General features: G+C 41.8%; 1 protein-coding gene across 6 annotated transcripts; it reads right to left on the reverse strand.

Moving 5' to 3' along the window:
* Positions 1-8,150: 8,150 nt before the first annotated feature.
* Cnbp (CCHC-type zinc finger nucleic acid binding protein) lies at positions 8,151-18,631 on the reverse strand. 6 transcript variants are annotated; one of them, XM_059258150.1, is made up of 5 exons: positions 17,682-18,631; positions 10,692-10,808; positions 10,480-10,572; positions 10,122-10,323; positions 8,151-9,210 (listed from the first exon to the last, which is right to left on the reverse strand). In XM_059258150.1, the coding sequence occupies exons 2-5, from the start codon at positions 10,792-10,794 to the stop codon at positions 9,093-9,095; spliced, it is 516 nt and encodes a 171-aa protein (XP_059114133.1). In that variant the 5' UTR covers positions 10,795-10,808; positions 17,682-18,631; the 3' UTR covers positions 8,151-9,092. The 6 variants fall into 6 exon arrangements, with proteins under 6 accessions (XP_059114133.1, XP_059114130.1, XP_059114134.1 ...); XM_059258147.1 differs by having other exon boundaries at positions 10,671-10,808; positions 17,682-18,621; XM_059258151.1 differs by having other exon boundaries at positions 10,122-10,320; positions 17,682-18,604.
* Between the last annotated feature and the right edge of the window lie 4,180 nt (positions 18,632-22,811).

Raw genomic sequence — 22,811 nt, forward strand, 5'->3', positions numbered from 1 at the left:
GCCTCAAATTCACAGAGTTTCACCTGACTCTCCAGCTGTGGGCTTAAAGACATTATGTCCCCACATCTGGCTTCAAAAAAGACTTTTGTTTGCATCCAGGCTCTCAAGTAGCCCAGGCTGGCCTGAAACTTGCTATTATGACTGAACTCTGATCTTCCTGCCTCTGATTCCTGGGACTACAGGTAAGCAACCACTACACCCAGATTGGTTTGGGATGTTTTTTCTTTTTGGACAAGCTCTTGCTATTATCCTAGACTGACCTCAAACTCTATGCTAATACCGCCTCAGTCTCCCAAGTGCTGGAACTGCAGATGTGCACCACCACACCCAATTCACAGTTCAAACAAGTGTAGCTGCTTGCCACCAAGCCTGATGACCTGAGTTTGTATGCTGAAACTCAAGATGGAAGGAGAGAACTGCCTCCTACAAACTGTCCTCTGACCTCCACATTCACACCCATACACATAGAACAAATGAAGTAAAAAAAAGTAAAAATTTTAAGAATCCTGATTTGGGAACTCAATCTATTCTTGTCACTTCAATCAATCCAAGCCTTGTTTTGTCATCTATGCCAGAAGCAGGGTACATTGAATTGATTGGAAGAACACTTCCAAGTTAAAAACATTCCCCAACCCCTCTGACCCATAAGCCAGAGAATGCTTTTGCCAATGATTTGTCTCTTGCACCCTTCTATGAACCTCAAATACTATTCTTTCCTCTATCTAGAATTTATTGGGGGTATGGTAGACAACAAAAGCATCAAAACACAGCCCTCAAAGATGCCCACACCTGTATCCCTTGGATCTGAAAATTGTTACCTTACAAACCAAAAGGGATTTTGTAGGTGTAACTAAGGACCTCAAAATGGGAGTCATCCCATGTTTTCCAGTGGCCTCCATAGAATCAGAAGGGTCTTTATAACAGGGAAGCCAAGGTTCAGTTGAGAATTGTCATCTTGTGAGTCAAGGAGGGGGGGTGATGATATGGCCAGAGCCAAGGATGTGGACAGCTGCTAGAAGTCGGAAAAGGCAAGGAAATTTTCTTCTTGGGGCTACAAGTGAAGCTCCGTGATGAAATGCTTACCTGGCATGCACAAGGCCCTGAGTTCAATCCCTAGCACCACATTTTTTTTTCTTCTCTAGAGCTTTTAAAAGGAAAGCTGTCCTGTCTACACTCATTCATGAGACCCATTTCACACCTCTCCAGCACTATATGTAGGTTTATAAGGTTTTCGTTGCATTTTGTTTTGACACACATCTGGAGTAGTCCAGGCTGGCCTAAAATGTTTGTAGCCAAGGATGGCCTTGAACTCTCTTGGTGCTGCTGGGATTACAGGCATGCACCAACTTGCCATCTACACATTACTGCTTATTTCAGTACTATTCCAGTCATTTCTGTCACTGTTGACCTGATTTTAAAATTTAGTTAAGCGGCTGGAGAGATGTCTCAGCAGTGACTGAGAACATTGGTTGCTCTTCCACAGTAAGGCTTGGATCCACCTGTGGTCACAGGTCAAACGAGAAAGTTCCAAATAGGTTTTTCTTTAAGTTCTTGAATTTTCAACTTCTTTCCCTAGTCTCTATTTGTCTTAGCAGACTTTCACATGGCTGACAGACACTATCAGCACCCGCAAACTGTAAGCTGCTGAGCTTGACTTGCTGAAAGCTGATGTAAACCAGTCCAGCTGATGTGATTGCTTCCTGTCCTTTCACCTGGATCAACTAATCAGATGCTTCTGATAATTGTCCCATTGCCCAGCCTTTGACTAGCCTTTCACTTTTCCTGGGCCCTGACAACCAGTGCCCCAGCTGGAAGTAGTGAAAGAAGAGAGTACATAGGGCTGGAGAGATGGCTCAGTGGTTAAGAGCACTGGCTGTTCTTCCAGAGGTCCTGAGTTCAATTCCCAGCAACCACATGGTGCCTTCTCAACCATCTGTAATGAGAATATGTATATATAATAATTAGCTAAATCTTTTAAAAAAAAATCTCTTTGTCTCTGCTCCCCTTAACAGGCTGAAAACACTAAGTAAAAAGGAAACTCCCTGACATAGGTGACAAAATGGCTATCCATAATGCTAATTGATATATCATTTATCAACAAATAGATTCATTAACAAATAGGTCTACAATACAATAGGATACTTGGCATCCTTTATGCAGAACAAAGATATCCATCACAGGGCCCTTGGCCCTTCTTCCACTAATTACTGTTGGCTCTTTCTTACACTATTGATATAACTAAATGATAAGTCCTGCTTGGGTACCATTAAGCTAATGGTTATTAGAGCCAAATGTAAACTGGTACCCATCATAGAGTCAAGGATTTGAACCAGGATACAACTTCAGGTAGAAATGTTATACCCTAAAGTAACCTGTAAGCCCCACCTGCCCAAGGACCGGTAACTTCCTAGAATGCTGGGAGTTGTAGTTCTTGAAAACAAAAAAGCCCCATGGAAAAGGTGGCCTCTGGATTTGGGGCATATAAACCCCAACAACATGTGCCTCAGGGCCACTCACTCAGCTGGAAAGTTTCTATGGAGTGGTCCTGACCAAATTCCATCTTGCTCAGTATATAAATGTTTAATTAAAAGCTTGCTTCAATTTGGAGGGAGGAAAAAGCTGCTCTTCCAAAGGACTTGTATTCTGTGTTCAGTTCTCAGCACCTACATGGCTCCAGTTCCAAGAGATCCAATGTCCTCTTCTGCCATCCATGGGCACCAGGCACACATATGATGCACAGACATACACGTAGGCAAACACCCATACACATATAAAAAAAATTTAATGAAATGTAAGGGGCTGGAGAGATGGCTCAGCAGTTAAGAGTATGTGCTACTCTTCCAGAGGACTTACCTGAGTTCAGTTCCTAGCATGAAAGTTGGGCAGCTAACAACCACCTGTAAGTCCAGCACTACAGCATCTGACATCCTCTTCTGGCCCCAGCAGCTATACACAATGGCAATCACTCATACAGACATATACAAAAGTAATGAAATCTTTGCTAGACATGGTGACAGACACATTTAACCTCAGCACTCAGGAAGCAGAGTCAAGCAGATCTCTAAGTGCCAGGACAGCCAGGAATACATAGTGAGACCTTATCAAATAAACATTTTTTTAAAATAATGTATTTTATGTGCATTAGTGTGAAAGTGTCAGATCCCCTGGAGCTGAAGTTTCAGTTGTGAGTTGCCATATGAGTGCTGGGAATTGAACCCAGATCCTCTGGAAGAGCAGTCAGTGCTCTCAACCGCTGAGCCATCTCTCCAGCCCCTATATAATCTTGCATTGAAGTACTATACAAAATATTTAGTATATACCTAAATAGGATTATCCCTTAATCGGCCAGAAATATCTTCTAGTACTGAACATCTAACTCTAAATTCTTGACCAGAAAAAGCCACCAAGAGTTCCAGTGATCACATGTGGCTGACTCATAAGTAGTAGGTCAATATGCCTCATTCATAAATCTTTTCTGTCTGAGGCAGTTAGTATAAATGTAGTAGATTAAAGACAAGAGTACTACACCATGGACCTTACCATCAGATAATTAAGCATTAGCTGGCTAATATCACAGTTTACTACAAGGATTTTACTAAGTGATTATGAGCAACAGCTTTGTAGTTGGGCTGAAAGTAGACAGACATGGGATAGTTCTTTAAATTATAAGGCATGCAAAATAATTTTTTAAAAAACTGAAACCACAGTAATTAAGATAACTAGCACTGTAGCTGCTCTGAAATTCCTACTTCAACACTAATACCTGTAGTCATCTAACCCAGTAGTTTTCAATCTGGTGGCACATTAGAACCATCTGGAAACCTATTTTTGAACATTTTAAGCCAAGTGTTTGAATTCCCAATTTTAGTAAAGGAGTTAATACTAACAACTATTTATGATAGGATCTTTGGTTTAAATCCTTATATATAGGCAGAATACAGTACTTGGAAGCTTGGACTATGATTTGTAGAATGAGCATTTCTGAGTTGGGAATACTTCATCTGTAACTGTTCACTGGATTGATACTAGAGCACACTGCAAAAGCAATGCACTCAAAATGATCTAGAAAAATCATATACTTGTAACTTTGAGTTTAAAAACCATGGGGATTTAACTATCAACCTTCTAGTCAACCAATCAATCACTCTGCCAACTACTGGAAAACTAGTAACTATTATATACTATTTCCTAATTGAAAACATTCCCTCATAAAGGGAGGCTTAAGAAATGAGGCTCTAAAAACTCAGCAAGTTACAAGCTTCTCAAGGCCTCTTGTTCCCCAAAGTTTAAAAAATAAATTGCTGAAGCCAGTCGACTCAAGCCAAGTTACCTCCAAGTTGTACAGGGAGCTACAAGGATGTGGCTTTCATAACACCTGCTAGGGTGGGCTTTTCAGGGATGCAGAAGCCATTGAGTCACGGAACCTCATGGTTCACCAAGCTAGACTTGGGTGGAATTATTTCTTTGGCATGTCCCTGGTGCCATACCCAGGGTGAAGCTGGATTTGCTATCTCCCTAGGAAAAGCCACCCAATACATGGAATTTAACTCTTCCTCAACATGCCAAGAACTCCAAGTTTTGTTTCTAATATCTTAACCAACACTGCAAACAGATCTGTTGTGGGTATCCAATCTGTCTCCCAGAATTTACAGCCTGAGTTACTCTTATCTGGTGTTTGGAATCATTTAAGTGCTTTGGTCTTCACAATGTATGAACATACATCTCAGGGTGTGGATCATAAGTCTAATCATGACATTGAATTGGTTTATATGCCCCTTATACACACTCCCCAAGGTGATTTTATACATTTCTAGTGCAACAGCATTTTATGCAATTTTTCACCTCTGAAAACAGCTGGTATCCAATTTTTAATCTTGGATTTCCAATGTTCAACTTGTAGTCAAATGCTCCAACAACCTATTGTACTGGCCAAAGAAATTCTCATGTAATGCTGCACTGTAAATTTGAAAATGAAGTGATGTGTGCTTTGTATGGAACCAATGTCATGAACTCCCATCACTGCAACCAACGAAGCATGTAGGTGACCAAGCATACAATACTTGTGATCAGAGGGACAACTTTCAGTGAACAGTTCTTCTCGTCCAGGGATCCAACTCGGGTCATCAGAGTGCCTGTCCCTTCTAAGCCATCTCACATCTTTTTACTTCCTGTTTAGCCTGCATGTGTACAAACACCATTGTGTCTGGTGCCAAGCAGGCCAGAAGAGTGCATTAGATCCTCTGGAACTGGAATTACAGAATTACAGGTGATTGACATTCCAGCCATGTTGGTGATGGAATCAGAACCTCGAGGAGTAAGTGCCGTTAAACTGCTAAGTCTCTCTTCATCCCTTTTTTTTTTTTTGAGAAAGGGTCTTACTATGTACACCATTAGGCCCGGAACTCAGACTAAAGTAGCCTCTAATTCATCTCACCTGCTTTGCCTTCTGAGTTCTGTAACTAAACGCACCTGGCACACACCCAGCAGTTTTTGTTTTATAGGTGTTTCACCTGCATGTATGTGCAATGTGTGCAGTGCCTTTGGAGGCCAAAGGAAATCAGATTCCCTGGAACCTAGTGTTACAAATGGGAACCAAACCTAGGTCTTCTGGGAGAACAGTCTGTGCTCTTAACTGTGGAGTCATCTCCCACACAGTTCTTAAGAGTATTTGTCCCTCAGGGGGAAAGAACTTTTAAAGTATAAGATGCAGGTTGTTGTTGGTGGCGCATGTCTTTGATCCCAGCATGCGGGAGGCAGAGGCAGGCAGATCTCTTATCTCTTTGAGTTCCAGGAGAGCCAGAGCTGTTAGCCAACATCCTTATAATTTTATTTGTAAAGACCACAAAACTAAAACCTACATCCCAGTTAATTGAACTCATGACAATATTTTCATGAGGGACATTAAATGATTAAAAAAAAAAAAAGTAGAAACTCATTTGCATTATAGACTAGGCTAGTCTCTAATTCAGATCTGTCTGCCACTGCCTCCAAGTGCTGAGATTAAAGGTGTACACCACCACACCATTTTTTTTTCCTTGACAGTGTTCCTGTGTTAACAGTCTTAGGTGTCCTGAAACTCGCTTTGTAGACCAAGCTGGCCTGGAACTCATAGAGTTCCACCTGACTCTGCCTCCCAAGTGCTGGGATTAAAGGTAAGGGCCACCACCCACCAGGCTTCCAAATTTATTTCTAGGGGTGAAAAAAGGCTATATATCAAGCCTGTCTCAAAAAGGAAACAAAAGGTAACATTGGGTGTGTTAGCTCACACCTTTAATCCTAGCATTTGGGAGGCTAAAGCATTAGTACTACCAAGTTTTGAGGCTGGCAGAACATTTCTTTAAAAAACAAAACAAAGGTGGGCATGGCGGCGCAGGCCTTTAACCCTAACACTCGGGAGGCACAGAGGCAGGCGGATCTACACAGCAAGTTCCAGGACAGCCTAGACTGTTACACAGAGAAACCCTGCCCCCCCCCCCAAAAAAAGGGGAGGGGCCTTGGGTATTTAGCTCAGTGGTAGAGCACTTGCCTAGCAAGCACAAGGCCACCTGGGTTAGGTCCTCAGCTCCGGAAAAAAAGAAAAAAGAAAATAAATTAAACACTCTAGGCTTCTGTAGAGGCAAAAGCTGCAAGTCTGGCAAAATGGCTTAGTAGGTAAAGGTACTTTGCCACCTAAGTCTGATAAGCTGAAGTCAACCCCCAGAACCCATGTAGGATAGAAAGAACTCCACAAATTTTTCCTCACACACACCTTGGTATATATGTATACACATACACATAAACCCTACAGTTTTAAAAAACAATTTTAATCTTCTGACTCCCAACTAAATCCCACAAAACTATTTATGAAGACAATGCTATCCTTCAGTTGATTTTTAAACCACATGAGTTAATTTTCCCAATTAAACCTCATTCCTACATGAATTATAGACCAAGTAGCTCCTACGTATTAGTTGGGCTACCCTGCAAAACACATGCTCACACCATCAAGAGCAAAGTAATTCGTATTTTACAAAGCAACACTTGTGGTCTATAGAACTGGTTAACCACTTACCAAAGGCATCAAAACACAGGTAAGGGCTACGGCTGAGTTACCAGAGCACATGGCCTAGCATGTACAAGAATGTTTGTATGAACCCGTAATTGCCTTTGACCTCAAAACCTTATGTACTGCAACTTTAGATCAGAGGCTGAAAAGAAACCACATGTGCACTAACCCCCAAACCTCAAGGTTTATTGTGCACGTGCATGCATGCCACAGCTTGTGTGAAGGTCACCAGACATTGTGAAAACCAGTTTTCTATTTCTACCTTTACATGGGTTCCAGGTTGAGGTTAACAGATACAATTACCCACTAGGCTTGCTTTTTTTTGGCCAGGCTTCAACTGTAATTTAACAGTGATGTTTAAAACAGGTCATTCTTTATGCTGCTGTCTACTTTTAGAAATAAATTTACCACTTGCTCAGCAGAAACACCAAGTTTCAGTGTAAAACTGAGCAAATATGTCACAGGCACAGCATAGCCAAGATACTCCAACACTAGTCACAGTAAGAGACATCACAAACTGACCAGAACTATCTACAAGAGGATAAAAAAAAAAAAAAATGCACCCAATGTGAAAAATCCCATGGTAATGAGAGGGGACCATTAACTACTAAATGGGGAAAAAAACCCACCAATTGTATTTCAGAGAGCAGGGGTAGGAAGGGTGCTTAAGGTTAACCCTAAACTACATCCCAATAGCTTATTTTATTATCTATAAAGTGAAGGCATTAAAACAAATGATTCTTGGGGCTAGAGGTGGGGGCAAGGAATCTAACAATTCAGATCCTTCAGAATTATGAATGAGTGAACAGAGAACTAAGACCGCTGTAACGACAAGTCAAAAGAATTTTCTTTAGAGCAAGTGTGAAATCAAGCATAACAAGAGTCAGTTCTCTTTCCACCTTTACAAGGATGTTGGAACCAAATTCAGGTCACCAAGCTTATGCAAAAACTGCCTTTACCCACTAGACCTCTCTCTAGCAGACCCAGAGAACTTTCTATAGTCCTGCAAATGCACAAAGTACCCGGGCCATTGTGTTCTGCTGGCACCAGCTTTTCCTTACTGAAGACATTACTTAGCACAGAAAGAAAAGTCCAAACTGTCATCTTTCAGTCCTCTGCATTCCCCTCTTTAATATGGCATTTTGTTCTATATACATTGATGAAAATTCAAAACAAACAAAAAGGAACTTTAGTCAAACTCCCCTTCCTCCTCCAGCTTTATTGGAATAGTTTAAAATTACATTTTCTATTTTCTAGGACTTCAGTTGCTTTTTCCATCTGACTTTTAAAAACTGATTACAGCAAATGAAACAGTTTTCTAAGTGATATAGTATACAAAAATAACATCTTGATTTCTGTGAAAATGCATTTCTCTGCAATTCCTGAATAGCTCCAAATTATGCTAACTCTGAGCGATGTTTACTCTGGGTTTTAGATTTAGTCTTTGAAAAAAATGTGTTCTACACCTTTGCCATCACCATCTGTATGGGATGAAGCTGCTCCTGTGTTAGGCTTTTATCCCGATTTCTCTGGCATAGCCAGCAACACATTTGTCTTTTCAGTTTACTCCCACTCAACTGTATGTTCTATGAGGGCCTGATACAGATGTTACTTGATGTTATTTAATAGCTACTGAGGTCAGACAATCCAAGGCCGTCATTATGCTAAAAATTAATGTTATTTATGGAAGCCCAGATGCTTCCAGAATTGGTTTTACCTCCTACATGGGAACACACTCAAACCCAAAGGGCTTATTGGTCTGACTGAACTCTTCCCATTCATTAATCCCTATTCACCAGTGGCACGGAAAGGGGGTTCTTTAACAAAGCATTATACATAACACCTCTACCAAACTAAACATAAACTTTTTTTTGTAGTTAAATGCAGAAATTCGGTTTTTTTCCACCCCTTTCCTCCTTTTACACTGCAAGTAAAGCTCACTGGCCTGGGAACAGCCTCTATCTGCCAACCTTTGGCCAGTGAAGAGGATTCAGAGAAAATAATACAACCATCAATCAGAAAAAGGAGGGGCGACAAAGGAAAATAATTAGGCTGTAGCCTCAATTGTGCATTCCCGTGCAAGATGCCCTGACTCGCCACAGCGGTAACAGTTGACTTCACTTGTCTTGCTGCAATTGATGGCTACATGACCAGTTTCACCACACCTAAAAAACAAACAAATAAATAAATTACAGCTCACATTGCTTCTCAGAACAAATAAAACTGCTATCAAATCAATGGTCAATACTAACAAAAAGCTATTAATATTAGCACAAGTTCTTTCTTCCTTAAAAGGACTATATATAAACTACTTTACTTTTGAAGACAGTCTCATATATAAGCCAAAGCTGGTCTCAAACACAACCAGTTCTAGCCTTACGACTAGACTACTGGGTTACGACTCTGGGTGTTACTGCATCATGCCCAGTTAAGATTCTAGGTTATATTTTTTAACAGCAGAATAGAGTAAGACTAGGTTCTCAAAAACCTAGTCATAAGAGATTAACCATCGCCAAGGTCAAAGTATTAGCAAAGATGTCTACTATTTGTAAATTAACCCCATGGTTTCATTTACATACACCCAACAGCACTTAGTAACTACACCACACACAAACCACAGATCATGTACAGAAATCAGAGTACAAATCCCAGGAGTTTGTTTCTTCTTTCCATTGTGGGATACAGGGCCAGAACATAGGCATGCACAAGTACTTTGACATCCACCAAGCCCTCACTGGCCCATACTGCACACTTTATCTAGGTTCAGTGGCAGTGCCTGCCTACCAGGTTTCAGGCCTCAGGCCCAATACCCAGTACCACAAAGGAGGCAAAATCATGTCAAAAAAAAAAAGACTAGATGAGATTGCTCAGTGGGTCAAGTCATCTGCCACTAAGGCTGATGTTCAATCCCCAGAACCCACCCCACGGAAGGAGAACCAAGTTCACAAGCTATTCTCACTTTCACCAAATGCACTCACTGATAAGCCTCTCCACTCTCCCTTTAACAGACACCTCCACAAAAATCTACAATGGAGTTTTGTTCCTCCCTCCCCCCAGCACCAACGTAATGACTCACCTATAGCACTTCACCTTGGTGCAGTCTTTTTGAATATGTCCAAATTCACCACAAGAATAGCACTTCTGCTCATCCGCGTGGTCACAGTCACGAGCCAGATGGCCTGGCTTGCCACAGTTGTAGCAGCATTGCTCTCGCTCTCTCTTGGGCTCCTTGCAGTCCTTGGCAATGTGGCCACCTCTACCGCAGTTATAGCAGGCTTCAACAATAAGGAAAAGAAGCAGACCAAGACTATAAAACCTTTACAAAGTAATGCCATGCTTTAAACCACATACTACAAACCCTCTAAGTCAGAAAACATCACAAAGCTGTGTGTAGGCACACATCTCTCCCAGAGTATGAAGTGTTAAATACTTACCATCCTCCTGAAGATCACAATCCTTGGCAAGATGACCAGACTCACCACAGCGGTAACAGATATCAGGAAGAGACGAGGAAACAAACTGGAACCCTATTTTTAGCAGAAACGAAAAGAATTGGAATAATCAGGCCAGTCTTGGTATTAATGAATTCTGGCGTGCTTCAAAATTTTTTATTCGACAAAAATACCTCTATCCGAGGTAAAACCACCTCTGCCGCGGCTTCTCATTCCACGACCCCGACCTCCACCAGTAGGGCATTCCCTGGCCCAGTGGCCAGATCGTCCACACTTGAAGCATTCGTTGCTGCTCATAGCTGCAGTTAGAGCTTTGGAATATTAAAAAATAACATCAAACACTTAGAATTACTTTATAGTGGCTAGAATAACACCCATCTATATTTACTTGTCATTTACATACCTACTAACATGCAAATGAAAAACCCTAAAACTGTACAATTTCTAAATGAGGCATATATGGATTAACATGCTTATGTTAATAATCCCAGTAATACCTCACATTCTAGGTCCAGTTTTTAACCTGAGTGTTTTGCCAGCATGACTGTTATGTGTACACCTAGTGCCTAAGGAACCTTAATCTCAAAAAAGAAAAATAGAGGCTTACTTTTGCCAAGAAACACTAATTTAAAAATTCAAGCTATGAACAGTAGCTGAGAATCCGGAGTTCCAGGTCAGCCTGGGATATATATATATATATATATATATATATATATATGTATGTGTGTATATATATATATATATATATATATATATTCAGATTCTTTATCAAAAAGGTGAAATCAAAGGTCAACCCAGTCAGTGAGCTCAGTAGTCTATAATGTACATGCAAGTTGGCTTCTCTCTTTGGCCAGGCAACTCAAGTACATCGTCGTATATACAAATAAATGCATCTAGTTATGTCTTCAGAGATTTTGATCATTCCTCATAAAAACTTAAAACACAGCTGAGAATTATGACTTTCACTACTTGTGACTATTAGATTTCTCTACAGTCCCCTCACTTGTCACACCCTTTTCTAACTTTTAAGAGTCACTTCAATACCAAGTGTATTCAGAAAACCTGAACACATCTTCCAGCTTGGAATTTGTATTAAAATCCGGAGTACTTGTTAACAGCTGCCAAACCACACTAACAATGCTTAGTGGAGGGCTGAGGCCAAGTAGTTCACCTTTGAATCACTGCAACATACCATATAGTGATCCTTTTAATAGTTATATAGCATGGCTTTTGGGGACAGTGGGGAAGTCTTAAGTCCTTTCTGCTCTGTGCAACTGTGTATCTTATATAGACCCAACCCAATCTAACCAAATATCAACAGGAAAGTATTAAATAAATGTTTTCTATCACAAGTTACTTTATCACTAATTTACCACTATGGTAATGTTTTCAATTACCTACTCATTAAGGGTACAGTCACTTGTAACTGAAGTTTTCTCAAACCACAGGTATGAGCCTATGAAAGCAGATTTTTAGGAGCCAAGGCTTTTGCTTCCAATAGGAACCAAGGCTCACTCTGTTCCAAAAAGATGGCTCAGCAGTTATGATACTGGACACCCTCTTCTGGCCTCTACTAGCACCAGGTATGCACATGGCACACACAACCATGCAGACCAACAGTCATACAAAATATAGCGCTAGTAGACAGAGTAAACCAAGAAAGTTCCAGGTGGAAAAAAAATTGTTATTATTATCTAACAACCCTGGAATAGTTGAAAAATTTCCACCATGAAAACTAAAATGAGCCAGCACCCAGGTCTCCATCTTACTGTAACTTGTCATGCAAGCTCTTTTTATTAGCCTAAGAACTCAGACCTTTGTAGGATTTCAATCATAAAGTGCTACACAAAATGTCAATAAAAGTGCTACACAAAATGTCAATATGGGATAGGACTGTAGTTTAGTATAGCACTTGCCTAAAATTCTTAAAGTCCTGTGTTCTATCCCCAGGGCTACATACATAAAAATATAAAAACAGAGAGAGACAGAGGGGGGGCAGGGAGAGAGAGAGAAACAACAACAACCAAAAAAAAAAAAAAAAAAACAAAAAACAAAAAAAAAACAATTATCAGGCACAGTGGCAGGTACACTCTTAAAATTGCAGCATAAGGAGGCTGAGGCAGGATGATCTTGAATATTTAGAACAATCTAGCAGTTACATGGTGAGACTAGGTCTCAACAAAAATCAACCCCAAACCCAGAATACTCATTCCACCGCTGTTAGGCAACAGGAGATCTGCTTGTTCGCTTCCTTTTGCTAATAACCTAGCTATCAACTATGCTGCACAGATGTATCTTGGGAGCATAAAGATTCTAGAACCATAGTTGGGGTTGGGGATTTATTTAGCTTAGTGGTAGAGCGCTTGCCTCTCAAGCACAAGGCCCAGAGTTCGGTCCTCAGCTGGGGGGTGGAGGACAAGAACCATGGTTAAACCCAGGTTAACTAGTTAACTAGGGTAAGCACGTGTTAACTCAAAGACACATGTCTAGCTGGGAGCAATGACAATGAAGGAGAATCTGGATTTGAATTGAAGGCAATATGGACCGCTCCAGCCACATCCCCCATGGCTGTTATTCCTTTACTTTATAGGTGCTCAGTTTCAAACATCTGTTAAAGCTTTATGACCCCTGTATAATCGAAGTATCCTAAGTCTTCAAGTCAGGATATTTACAGATATACTGGAACTCAGATTTGTGTGGTTCAAACTCTCACAAACTCAAGCTTCTTGTTTTAAAGTCAATTTCCTAGATGAAAATGATGAAGTTTACAAAAAAACACAGAATGAATTCTGTATTAGAAATCAAGTATCTTTTCAAAATTAGAATTATAGAAAATAAAGCCAGGTATGGTGGTACTAGCTTGCAATCCCACTTGGGAGGCAGAGGCAAGAGGATCAGTTCAAGGCCAGCACTGGCTACATGAAACCTTGTCTCAAAAAAGAGGGGTGGAGATTACTCAATGGTTAAGATCATTTATCGCTCTAGCAGAGGATCTGATACCCTCTTCTGTCCTCTAGGCAATTCTGCATGCACATGGTACATATGAACTCATGTAGGCACACATACACAAAAAAATGTATTTGGCAGGGAAGGTCCTGTAGTCAGAAGACCATTTCCATATGTCAGCTCTCTATATTCAACCTTCACAGGGATTCTTCACAGGGATTCCAGGTATCAAGCTCAGGTATCTGAGTTTGGAAAAGACTCACTTAGACGCCAGGTACACTAAACTAAGAGTTTGCTTATTTTACAGATTTTTTAACATACCCAGGCTTTACAGATTAAATAACAGAACTTTTGGCCATTTGTCTTCATTTTCAATAACACATTTATACCAAAACCAGTAAACTATATACAGTCAAGACTAATAGGAATTCTAATAAATAAAACAATCATCTCTAGGCTGTAGCTCAGTGGTAGAGTGCCACTAAGGAACCTCAACAGAAAAAAATCATAACTACCTCCTAGAAAATGCATTCATATTATATAATAGGAATAATGAAGAGAATCCCAGCCCTCAACAAGTATGGGGTGTAGTGAGCTATCTTTACTATTTCACCTGGCTTTCCAAACACAGTGTTTTACATTCATTTGTATGTTCTGGATCAATTTTTCCCAAGCAGGGGATTATCCCTGCCTTATCAGGGTTGCTATACCTAGACCATAGCGCAGTTCTTGCCCTCTGAACATATTCACTTCATATTATTCACCAGTAAATTGACTTGGTACCACAATACCACACACTCCATTGTTAATAAACTAGATATAGGGCTGGAGAGATGGCTCAGAGGTTAAGAGCACTGGCTGGTCTTCCAGAGGTCCTGAGTTCAATTCCCAGCAACCACATGGTGGCTCACAACCATCAATAATGAGATCTGGTGCCCTCTTCTGGCCTGAAGGGATATATGCAAGCAGAAGCAGAACATTGTATACATAATAAATAAATCTTTTTTAAAAAATAAAAATAAACTAGATATAATAAAAGGAAGCAAGATACAGTGTGTGTGGTACCTGATTTTGGCCACCATGATGAAAAATAGCTTAAGAACTGGGAGGGACTGTTTTATTCTACAATTCACTACCTAACCTTGGTTAATTATATCCATTTCATTTCTGCCTGTCCTACCTGTGCAAGGTCTTGATGAATAGCTGAGTACCTAACATGTCAGCCATAAATTTATAATCTATTATGCTAACCACTCTCCAAGGTATGTATTTTTGCTCCCTTTAATAAAGGAACAAGGTGGCCAGGCATGGTGGTGGTGCACGCCTTTAATTCCAGCACTTGGGAGACAGAGGCCAGTGTATCTGAGTTGGATGCCAAATGGGTCTAGAGTTCCAGGACAGCCAAAGATACCCGTCTCACTAAAACAAAACAACAAAAGAGAAAGAAACAAAACAAAAACAAAGAAAAGGAACAGATCACAGATTACAAATGACTTACCTACTAAAACCATACAGGCAGACCCTAGTACTAACAAGATGTCAACAGTTTGCCTCTAAATCTCTGTAAAATTAAGGCTATGTGATAGTGATAAGAAACATATACATACATGCTTCTTATATATTATTTGAATTCCAATGCACAAAAGTATTCACTCTTTTAGATAAATGAAATAAAAACTAAACAGTTAAGACTCTGGAGTCATTTTAAATTTATTCCCAGTAATCTTTTGATTTTTTAACCAAAATCTTTTTTCTTTTAAACCTGACTGTCAAACACACACAAACACTCAACTTAATTTCACTAGTTAAAAAACCCTCATTTGTAACTAGAGAGTCAACTCCAGGTGATTATTGTAACCCTTGTTATTTCTTCCATCCCTCCCCCCACTTTGGAAATAGGGTCTCAGATAGCCTTTGCTGGCCTGGTATTTATTAGGTATAGGAGGCTGTCCTTAAATTGAGATGGGCCTCAGCCTCCTGAGTTCAGGGATTAAAGGAGTGTGCCACCACTCCTGGAATCCCTGCCCTTTTAAAACAAAATTTTACTGTTGCCTAGGCAGGCCTCAAATTTATTTACAATCCTGCCCATCCTCCCAAGTGCTGGAATGAAATAGACCTATACCACCACACCTGGCTTATATTCCTAATGTACAAATTGCAAATTCAGATTTGCAATCTGTATTTGAGACCTAAGTTCACTTTATTATCCCAAGTATTTAACAACCTGAAATTAGACACTGCCAGAATAAGAGCCCCATTAAGTGAGGCAGTATGGAAAAGAGCATTCTCCACATAGCTGGCCAGGATGCCTTGGTATTAAGTCTTCTGGCTCTCAACTTACTGTCAGGAGGCTAGAAGAGGAAGGCAAACTCTCTGAGCAAGTATTTACCTAATGGAGCAATCATTCCAGCAGTGATTTACCAAATAATTTTATTAGGTTCTAAAAGGCCAAAATAATCGTCATAAATCATTACAAAATTTTTAATACTTTAAAAGTTATTTTTGCCCACTGCAGTTGTTCAATTGCCAGAATATAAGTCCTTGGTCTTCCACTAATTTGATTGAAAACATTTTATAGACTGCACATCTGTTTGAAATAAATTATCTCTTGCTATCAATATGAAAAGGAATAATTCAAATACAAGAATTTTTTAATATGAAGTTGGAGGTAAGTACATAGGTACAATACTGTTAGGTTTTTAAAACCTGTTGCCAGGAGCTGTAATTTGGGGGTAAAATTAAGCCTTTAATTCAGCCCTTGAGATTCCAATAAATTATTCCCTTTATAGTCCAGTAAACAGAGAGTTCCTTGTAGACAAGAAGCAAGCTTAACAAGCTGGAAAAAAAGTACCTAGAACTATGGGGGTTACAATTTGATAACTTGCATTTTAACCACGGTAATTCTTTAAATAGTTTTTTCAGAATTAAAGAATTGCGCGATAGGATATTACAGCTCATCTGTCTTTTTAAAATCTTACATTCAATACATACTAGGAGCAAATGGCTAACCTGGAAATTTTAACCCAAAGATTAAATCATTGCAGTAATTCTCTCCAAAACTCGGTCAAACAACAGGAAATGGGGATTTTTATCTCCTAAAACTTATTTTGGGGGCAAAATGAGGATATATCTTAATTCCCTTTTACTTTAATGCAGACAAGTTGAGTGTCTTGGCTGTTTTGTGTCCTCAAGAATATTGCAAAAACTTGAAATCCGACGATTGCTGTGCGATGTTTCCTTTCCCTAAGACCCCCACCCCCACCTCCTGACCAGATGTAGTCACTTCCTCTGAAAGGGTCTGGTAGCTGAAGCCATGTGCTTGACATGTGGCAACAAGCTAAAGCTTTACCTATAAAATCAACACCCAAACCCAAACGGGGTCGATCAGACCGTTCTAAAACAGGTTTTCACGCTAATGAAAAACTAGATTCACCTTTGCCAATTCTACTTCCGAGGCTTGCTTGTAATTTATATCCGTTTAATCCGAGAAATATTGGCAAAGACTTCTGACGCCGAGATGGCCTTAAAGGCCTGACAAACTGGGAATCCTTCCCACCCCCGCCCGCCCCTTAATAGAGTTTGAGGACCTAAGACTTGAATCTTATCGATTCAGAAGAAAGTAGTTTCTTTTGAGCAACAGAGTAGAAGAAGCCGTTTAGGAACACAAATGGCAAGAAATCAGTTGGAATAAAGGTTGGCAGTATGGAAAACCGAATCCAGACTCCTGAGCCTTACAGAGGCGTGCGCGGGCTTCGTCACGGGTCGGTTCCCGAGGCCCCGCAGCCGCTGGCACATGGCCCGCCAGGCCTCCACCCGGCGGTCGGCCTGCGGACCTCCGCCGCCGCCGGGCGCCCTTGCCCGCACAACGCCCCGTTCCAGGAGTTCCCGCCACACTGGCCCTGGGCGCTAGGCCCGCCCACGACCCTCTTCGCCTCGGCCCCAAGGGCGCCGGGCCTCGTCGTCGCACGCCTGCGGCCTGCGCGGCCGTGGGCGCCGAGCGAGGCCCCCCACGCACCGGCTCTTAGTTCCCCGGCCGAAGGACGGCCAACACGGCCGGTCATCAGCGGCGGGCGGGAAACCAAGGCCCAGGAGGCAGCCAGGCCGAGCCCCGCGCCTGACGCAGCAGGGAACAGGCCAAGGTGCGGCCGCCATCGCGCCTCGCAGCTCCGGCCCTCCGTCGGTCTCGGCCGCGCCAACCCCGCATCCTCCACAGCGCGGCCTCCACCCTCAGCCCTCACCTTCGGCGTCTGAGCTGCCCACAGCGGTGGAGACTCGGACGCAGGCCCAGGAAGGCGACTCGCAAAGCAGCGGCTGTTTATTTTCAGGGTCCTTGCCTGCGCCACACGCGGGTCTGCACACGGCCCCACACACGCCGCTGCGCACGGCTCTCCTCCGCCTCGCCCACGCGTCCAATCAGCGCAGGGGACTGAGCCGGCCAATCAGAATCGCCCGCGGCGAGCGCGGCCGAGCGCGAGGGCGGCGTGGGGCGGGGCAAGCTCCGCCTCCACGCCCCGCCTCTTCCGCCGTGCCCCTCGCGTGGCCTTCCCGCCTGTAGCGGGGCTCGGGAGTTGCAGGGCTAGCTTCGCTGCTTTGCTTCAGGCGGTTCGTCCCTCGAGCCTTTGCTGGCCTTCCCCCAACTCCAAGTAACCGCTCCCGCCAGCTGTGTTCTATTGTCCCGGGCAGTGGTCGCGGCTGGCGGGAGCCAACCTCCCTGCCCGGCGCCCCCTAAGCCGGTGGCGCTCAGAAGCAGGCCAGGTTTCCAGAATACACATTCTTAAATTTGGGGGAAGGTCGTGGTAGCCTGGTCACAGAAGTGGCTGTGGCCGTCGTTACGCCTCATGAGATGCGTTTGGTTTTTGTGCCTCCTGATTATAATCTTGTCATCGCGCTGCTAGTTCCCCTGCATTACGATCCTCCCAAATGAAAATGCCTAATGAGGGTGAAGATGATGACGGGGTACTACTACTGAGACGTGTGTCACAACACTCCTTGTGATCCGTAATGGGTGACATCCATAGGGTTTATGGGTGAGAGGGGAGGCCAGGAAAGTCATTGACCTAGGCTGCTCCGTTTAGGAATGACCTCCAGTTTGGTGGTATGTCTAATAGAGAGATTCTGTGTGTAGTCGTAGGCCTTCAAACCAGAAGTCTTTGATGTAAGTTTTCATTTTAAGTCCTGGGTTTAATCCCCAGTAGTACTACCACCCCACCCCCAACCCAAACTAAACTAAAACATTCTAGAACTCTGTCCAATTTTGGAATGAATTTTTATTTCAAACATGAAAAAGCTGGAAGATTCTCAAGTCGCCTGAGTTCCAAAAGGCACTAAAATTTGTCTAAATATTAACACACTTATCAAGGTTAGCCCTATTGTGACTGCTGTGTCCCAGCAATGGACTATGTTCCCACTAATGACTTAGATCTTTAAACTTAGATATGGGCCTGCAGAAATGACTTAATAGTTAAGAGCACTTGCAGCCAGGCATGGTGGCACATTCTTTTAATCCCTTGTACTTGGGAATTAGAAGCAGTAGGATCTCTGTCAGTCCAAGTTCATCCTGATCTACCTAACAAGTTCCAGGCCAGCTATAGTTACATGGTAAGACGCTTGGGGTGGAAATACAGTTTAGCAGTAGAACATTTGCCTTGCTTGTACAATGCTCTGGATTTCATCTCCAGCCCCACCGAACAAACTCTTCAACCATAGTGAGACCTTGTCACAAAAACAAAACAAACAATAAAAACAAAAGAATCCCACCACTACCACCAACAACAAAAGAACAACCCTCCCACCCCCCACATGCTGCTCTTACAGAAGACCAGAATTCAGTTCATACTGCCAACAACTAACTATGTATGTGTAAGTCCAGTCCCAGAGGATCTAATGCCCTCTATCTTAGAAGGTACACATATGTAGCATGAATCTTAAAAGGTCTTATTAGTAAAAACAATACCTGTATTGGGGTGAATGCTGGGAGATCAGAGAAGCAGAACAAGCCACATCCACCTCACCTTGCCAATTCCTCAGCTGATCCTGTTTCCTCAGACTGGAAGCTTCTGAGTCCTCATCCAAATGGATCTCAGCTGAACTGCTGCTCAAAGCCTAAAAGCCTAACCAGCTCTAGTTCCTTGTCCTCATGCCTTAAATACCTACCTGTCTGCTTCCTGCCATCACTTCCTGGAATTAAAGGCTCTTGTTACCATGCCTAGCTGTTTCCAGTGTGGCTTTGCACTCACAGAGATCCAGAGGGATCACTGCCTCTGGAATGCTAGGATTAAAGGCGTGTGTGCTACCATTTTCTGGCCTCTATATCTAGTGGCTGTTCTGTTCTCTGACCCCAAATAAGTTTATTAGGGTGCACAATATTTTGGGGAACACAACATCACCACACACATAAATACACCCAGCCACATAAATCTTTTTGTTGCTTTTATTTGAGTCAGGGTCTCTCTACATAGCCATGGTTGTCATGGAACTCACTATGTAGGCCAGGCTAGCCTTGAACTCACAGAGATACCCCCAGAGTTCTGGGATTATAAACTTGCACCACCATGCCTGGCTTCATAAATCTTTTTTTCCCCATTTAATGAAAAATGCAGAAATCTATGGAAGTTGAATGTCAGGCTCAATGGTAGAGTGCTTGGCATGTGTGAGGTCCTGGTTTCCAATACCCAGTACCAAAACAAACAAACACATAATAAATAAATAAATCTTAAAAAAAAAAAAAAAGAGTCTGGAGAGAGAGCTCAGCTGTAAAGAACACTGGCTGGTCTTCCAGAGGACCCAGACTCAATTACCAGCACCCACATAACATTTTGTAACTGTTTATAACTCCAGTTCCAAAGGATACAGAACTTCCTTTTTGCCTCCACAGACACTGCACCTGCGTGCTACCCAGACATGCATGCTACAAAAACATCCATACATATAAACCTAAAAAAAATTTAAAAAGTAAAACGAGGATGAATACTTTTTGCTAGTACTCTTTATTTTTTTGATGACTAGGTAGACTTGAACTACTGTTTTTTGCTTGTTTTGTCTTTATTCATTCAATTCTTTTTTGGTTTTCCGAGACAGGGTTTCTCTGCGTAGCCCTGGTTGTGTTGATGTGTTGAAACATGGCTCTGTAGTGCAGGCTGACCTTGAATTTAGAGATTTACCTTCCTCTGCCTCCCAAGTGCTGGGATCAAAGGTGTGCACCACGGCCTGGCTTGAGCTCCTGTTTTGTTAGGATATCATCTCAGTAGATTCTTTCAATTCCAAGGCTATGAATGATTGTGAGACATGAAACCTAGGTTCAAATCAACATTACTCATCATTGTAAAGCATTTAGCAGTTTGTGTTTAATACAGTGTTAATAAGAAAGCAACAATTATCAACATGTGAATGCATGATTTTAAGAACCAGTGCTATTTTTAAACTTTTAAACAAAAATGATGATGCATAAAAATGTTTTTAGTCAGCATAAAAAGATCATATTTCCAGTCATGTTGAATAAATCCTTAGCAATTGATTAAGCTATAATATCAGACTTACGAATAGTAAAATGGCAGGTTTTATTTCAATTGTTTCTTAATGGGAAGTTTACACAGCTTTGTAGATATATAGATTTCCTCTCCCTGATCTGATTTATTCTTATAGTATATTATCTTTCCTTTCCTATCTTTGAGCCTTTTTGTTTGTTTGAGACCAGGCCTTTAAGCATGGGATGGCTTCAAACTTCCTGGGTAGCAGAAGATGACCTTGAACTCTTGATCCTCCTGCCTCCATTGCCCAAGTGCTGGGGTTACAGGCACACACCACCACATCCAGCATTGACAATGTCTTGAGATAAAGCAATTGCAGACAAGCATTGTCATCTTAAGTTCAAGCAATGAGCACGGATAAGCCGAGGCTATGTCCCAAGTCCAGACTGGATGCTTCTCTTGCTCCAGAACCATAACTGCTTTTTGCTTTTGAGACAGGGTCTCACTATGTAGTCTTAGCTGGTCTCAAACTCACAGAGATTTGCTTGCCTTTGGCTCTTTTTTCTGATATTAAAGGTGTGCAACACCATACCAGGCTTAAATATAATTTTATGGCTTGTTTCTAATTTACCATTCTAAATACAATCGCACATAAAATGTTTGACCTTATTTTTAGGCCCAGGGATAGAATGTTTCTTATAATAAAAATTGTTTGAAGCTGGGTGTGGTGATGTGACAGCTGATGAGTCTTCACTTGGCACTCAACTTTCTGTAATTATCACTATTCATAAAACTAGACTAGCCATGAGACATTCTGACTGTTGGCAAAGAGATCTGGAATGGAAGTTAACTTATATTTCCTGAATATGACCACCTGTTTCACTAGAAATGTTTAAAAATAAGGAAGAAAAAAAAAAGCCAGCTTTATCAAAAGCTAAGCTGTGGGTCACCAAGACAGTTCAGCAAGTAACAGTATTTGCCGCCTGGCTTGACAGCCTGAGCTTGATCTCTGGAGCCCACATGTTAGAAGGAAAGAATGGACTCCCCGACGTGTCCTCTGACCCCTACACATGTGTGACAGACACAAGACTCCCAAACATGCACAAGTGTATACATAGAAAAATATATAAGTATATACATAGAAAATATATAAATAAAATGTAAAAAAAAAATGTTAAGTTAAGCTGTCGGTGCTGGAAGAAAGGGACTCCTGTCACAGTCTCTGGCCTTGGGAAGATGTTTTACCTCCTCCTTCTTCCCTGTTCATATTAGCCAGACATTGTGCCCAGTGCTACCCGAGTTACAAAGGTAATTAGTTATCATCTAGACCTTGCTCTTGAAGAACTTGCAGGTTAACAAGCAAGGGCCATAAGAAAGTGTTGAGTGTTTCCGAGAGGACCGGCTAAAATGCTGTGACTCAGCAGGATTCAGTTCTTAAAATGGGTCACAGTTGAACAGCTGCACTTGGCAACTCTTCATTTCCACTTCAGTGCCCAACTGCATCGCACAGGCCTTCGCTTCTGCTGTCAAACTGAAATGATACACTGGTCTTTCTCCTTTGTGTTTTCTGGGCCAGCAGGGAAACTGCTCTGACTCCACATGGAAAGTATGTGGCCAAGGATGAGGAGAATAAATTGATGTTTCCACCAGGGGGGCCTTGAACTCACAGAGACCTGCCTGCCTCTGCCTCCCAAGTGCTGGGATTAAAGGCGTGCGCCACCACTGCCTGGCTAATATATATATATATATATATATATTTTTTTTTTTTTTTTTTTTTTTTTTTCTGGAGCTGAGGACCGAACCCAGGGCCTTGCGCTTGCTAGGCAAGTGCTCTACCACTGAGCTAAATCCCCAACTAATTTTTTTTTTTTTTTTTTTTGGTTTTTCGAGACAGGGTTTCTC

This window comes from Peromyscus eremicus, chromosome 3 (genome assembly GCF_949786415.1).
Source record: "Peromyscus eremicus chromosome 3, PerEre_H2_v1, whole genome shotgun sequence".
Classification (NCBI taxonomy): Eukaryota; Metazoa; Chordata; class Mammalia; order Rodentia; family Cricetidae; genus Peromyscus; species Peromyscus eremicus.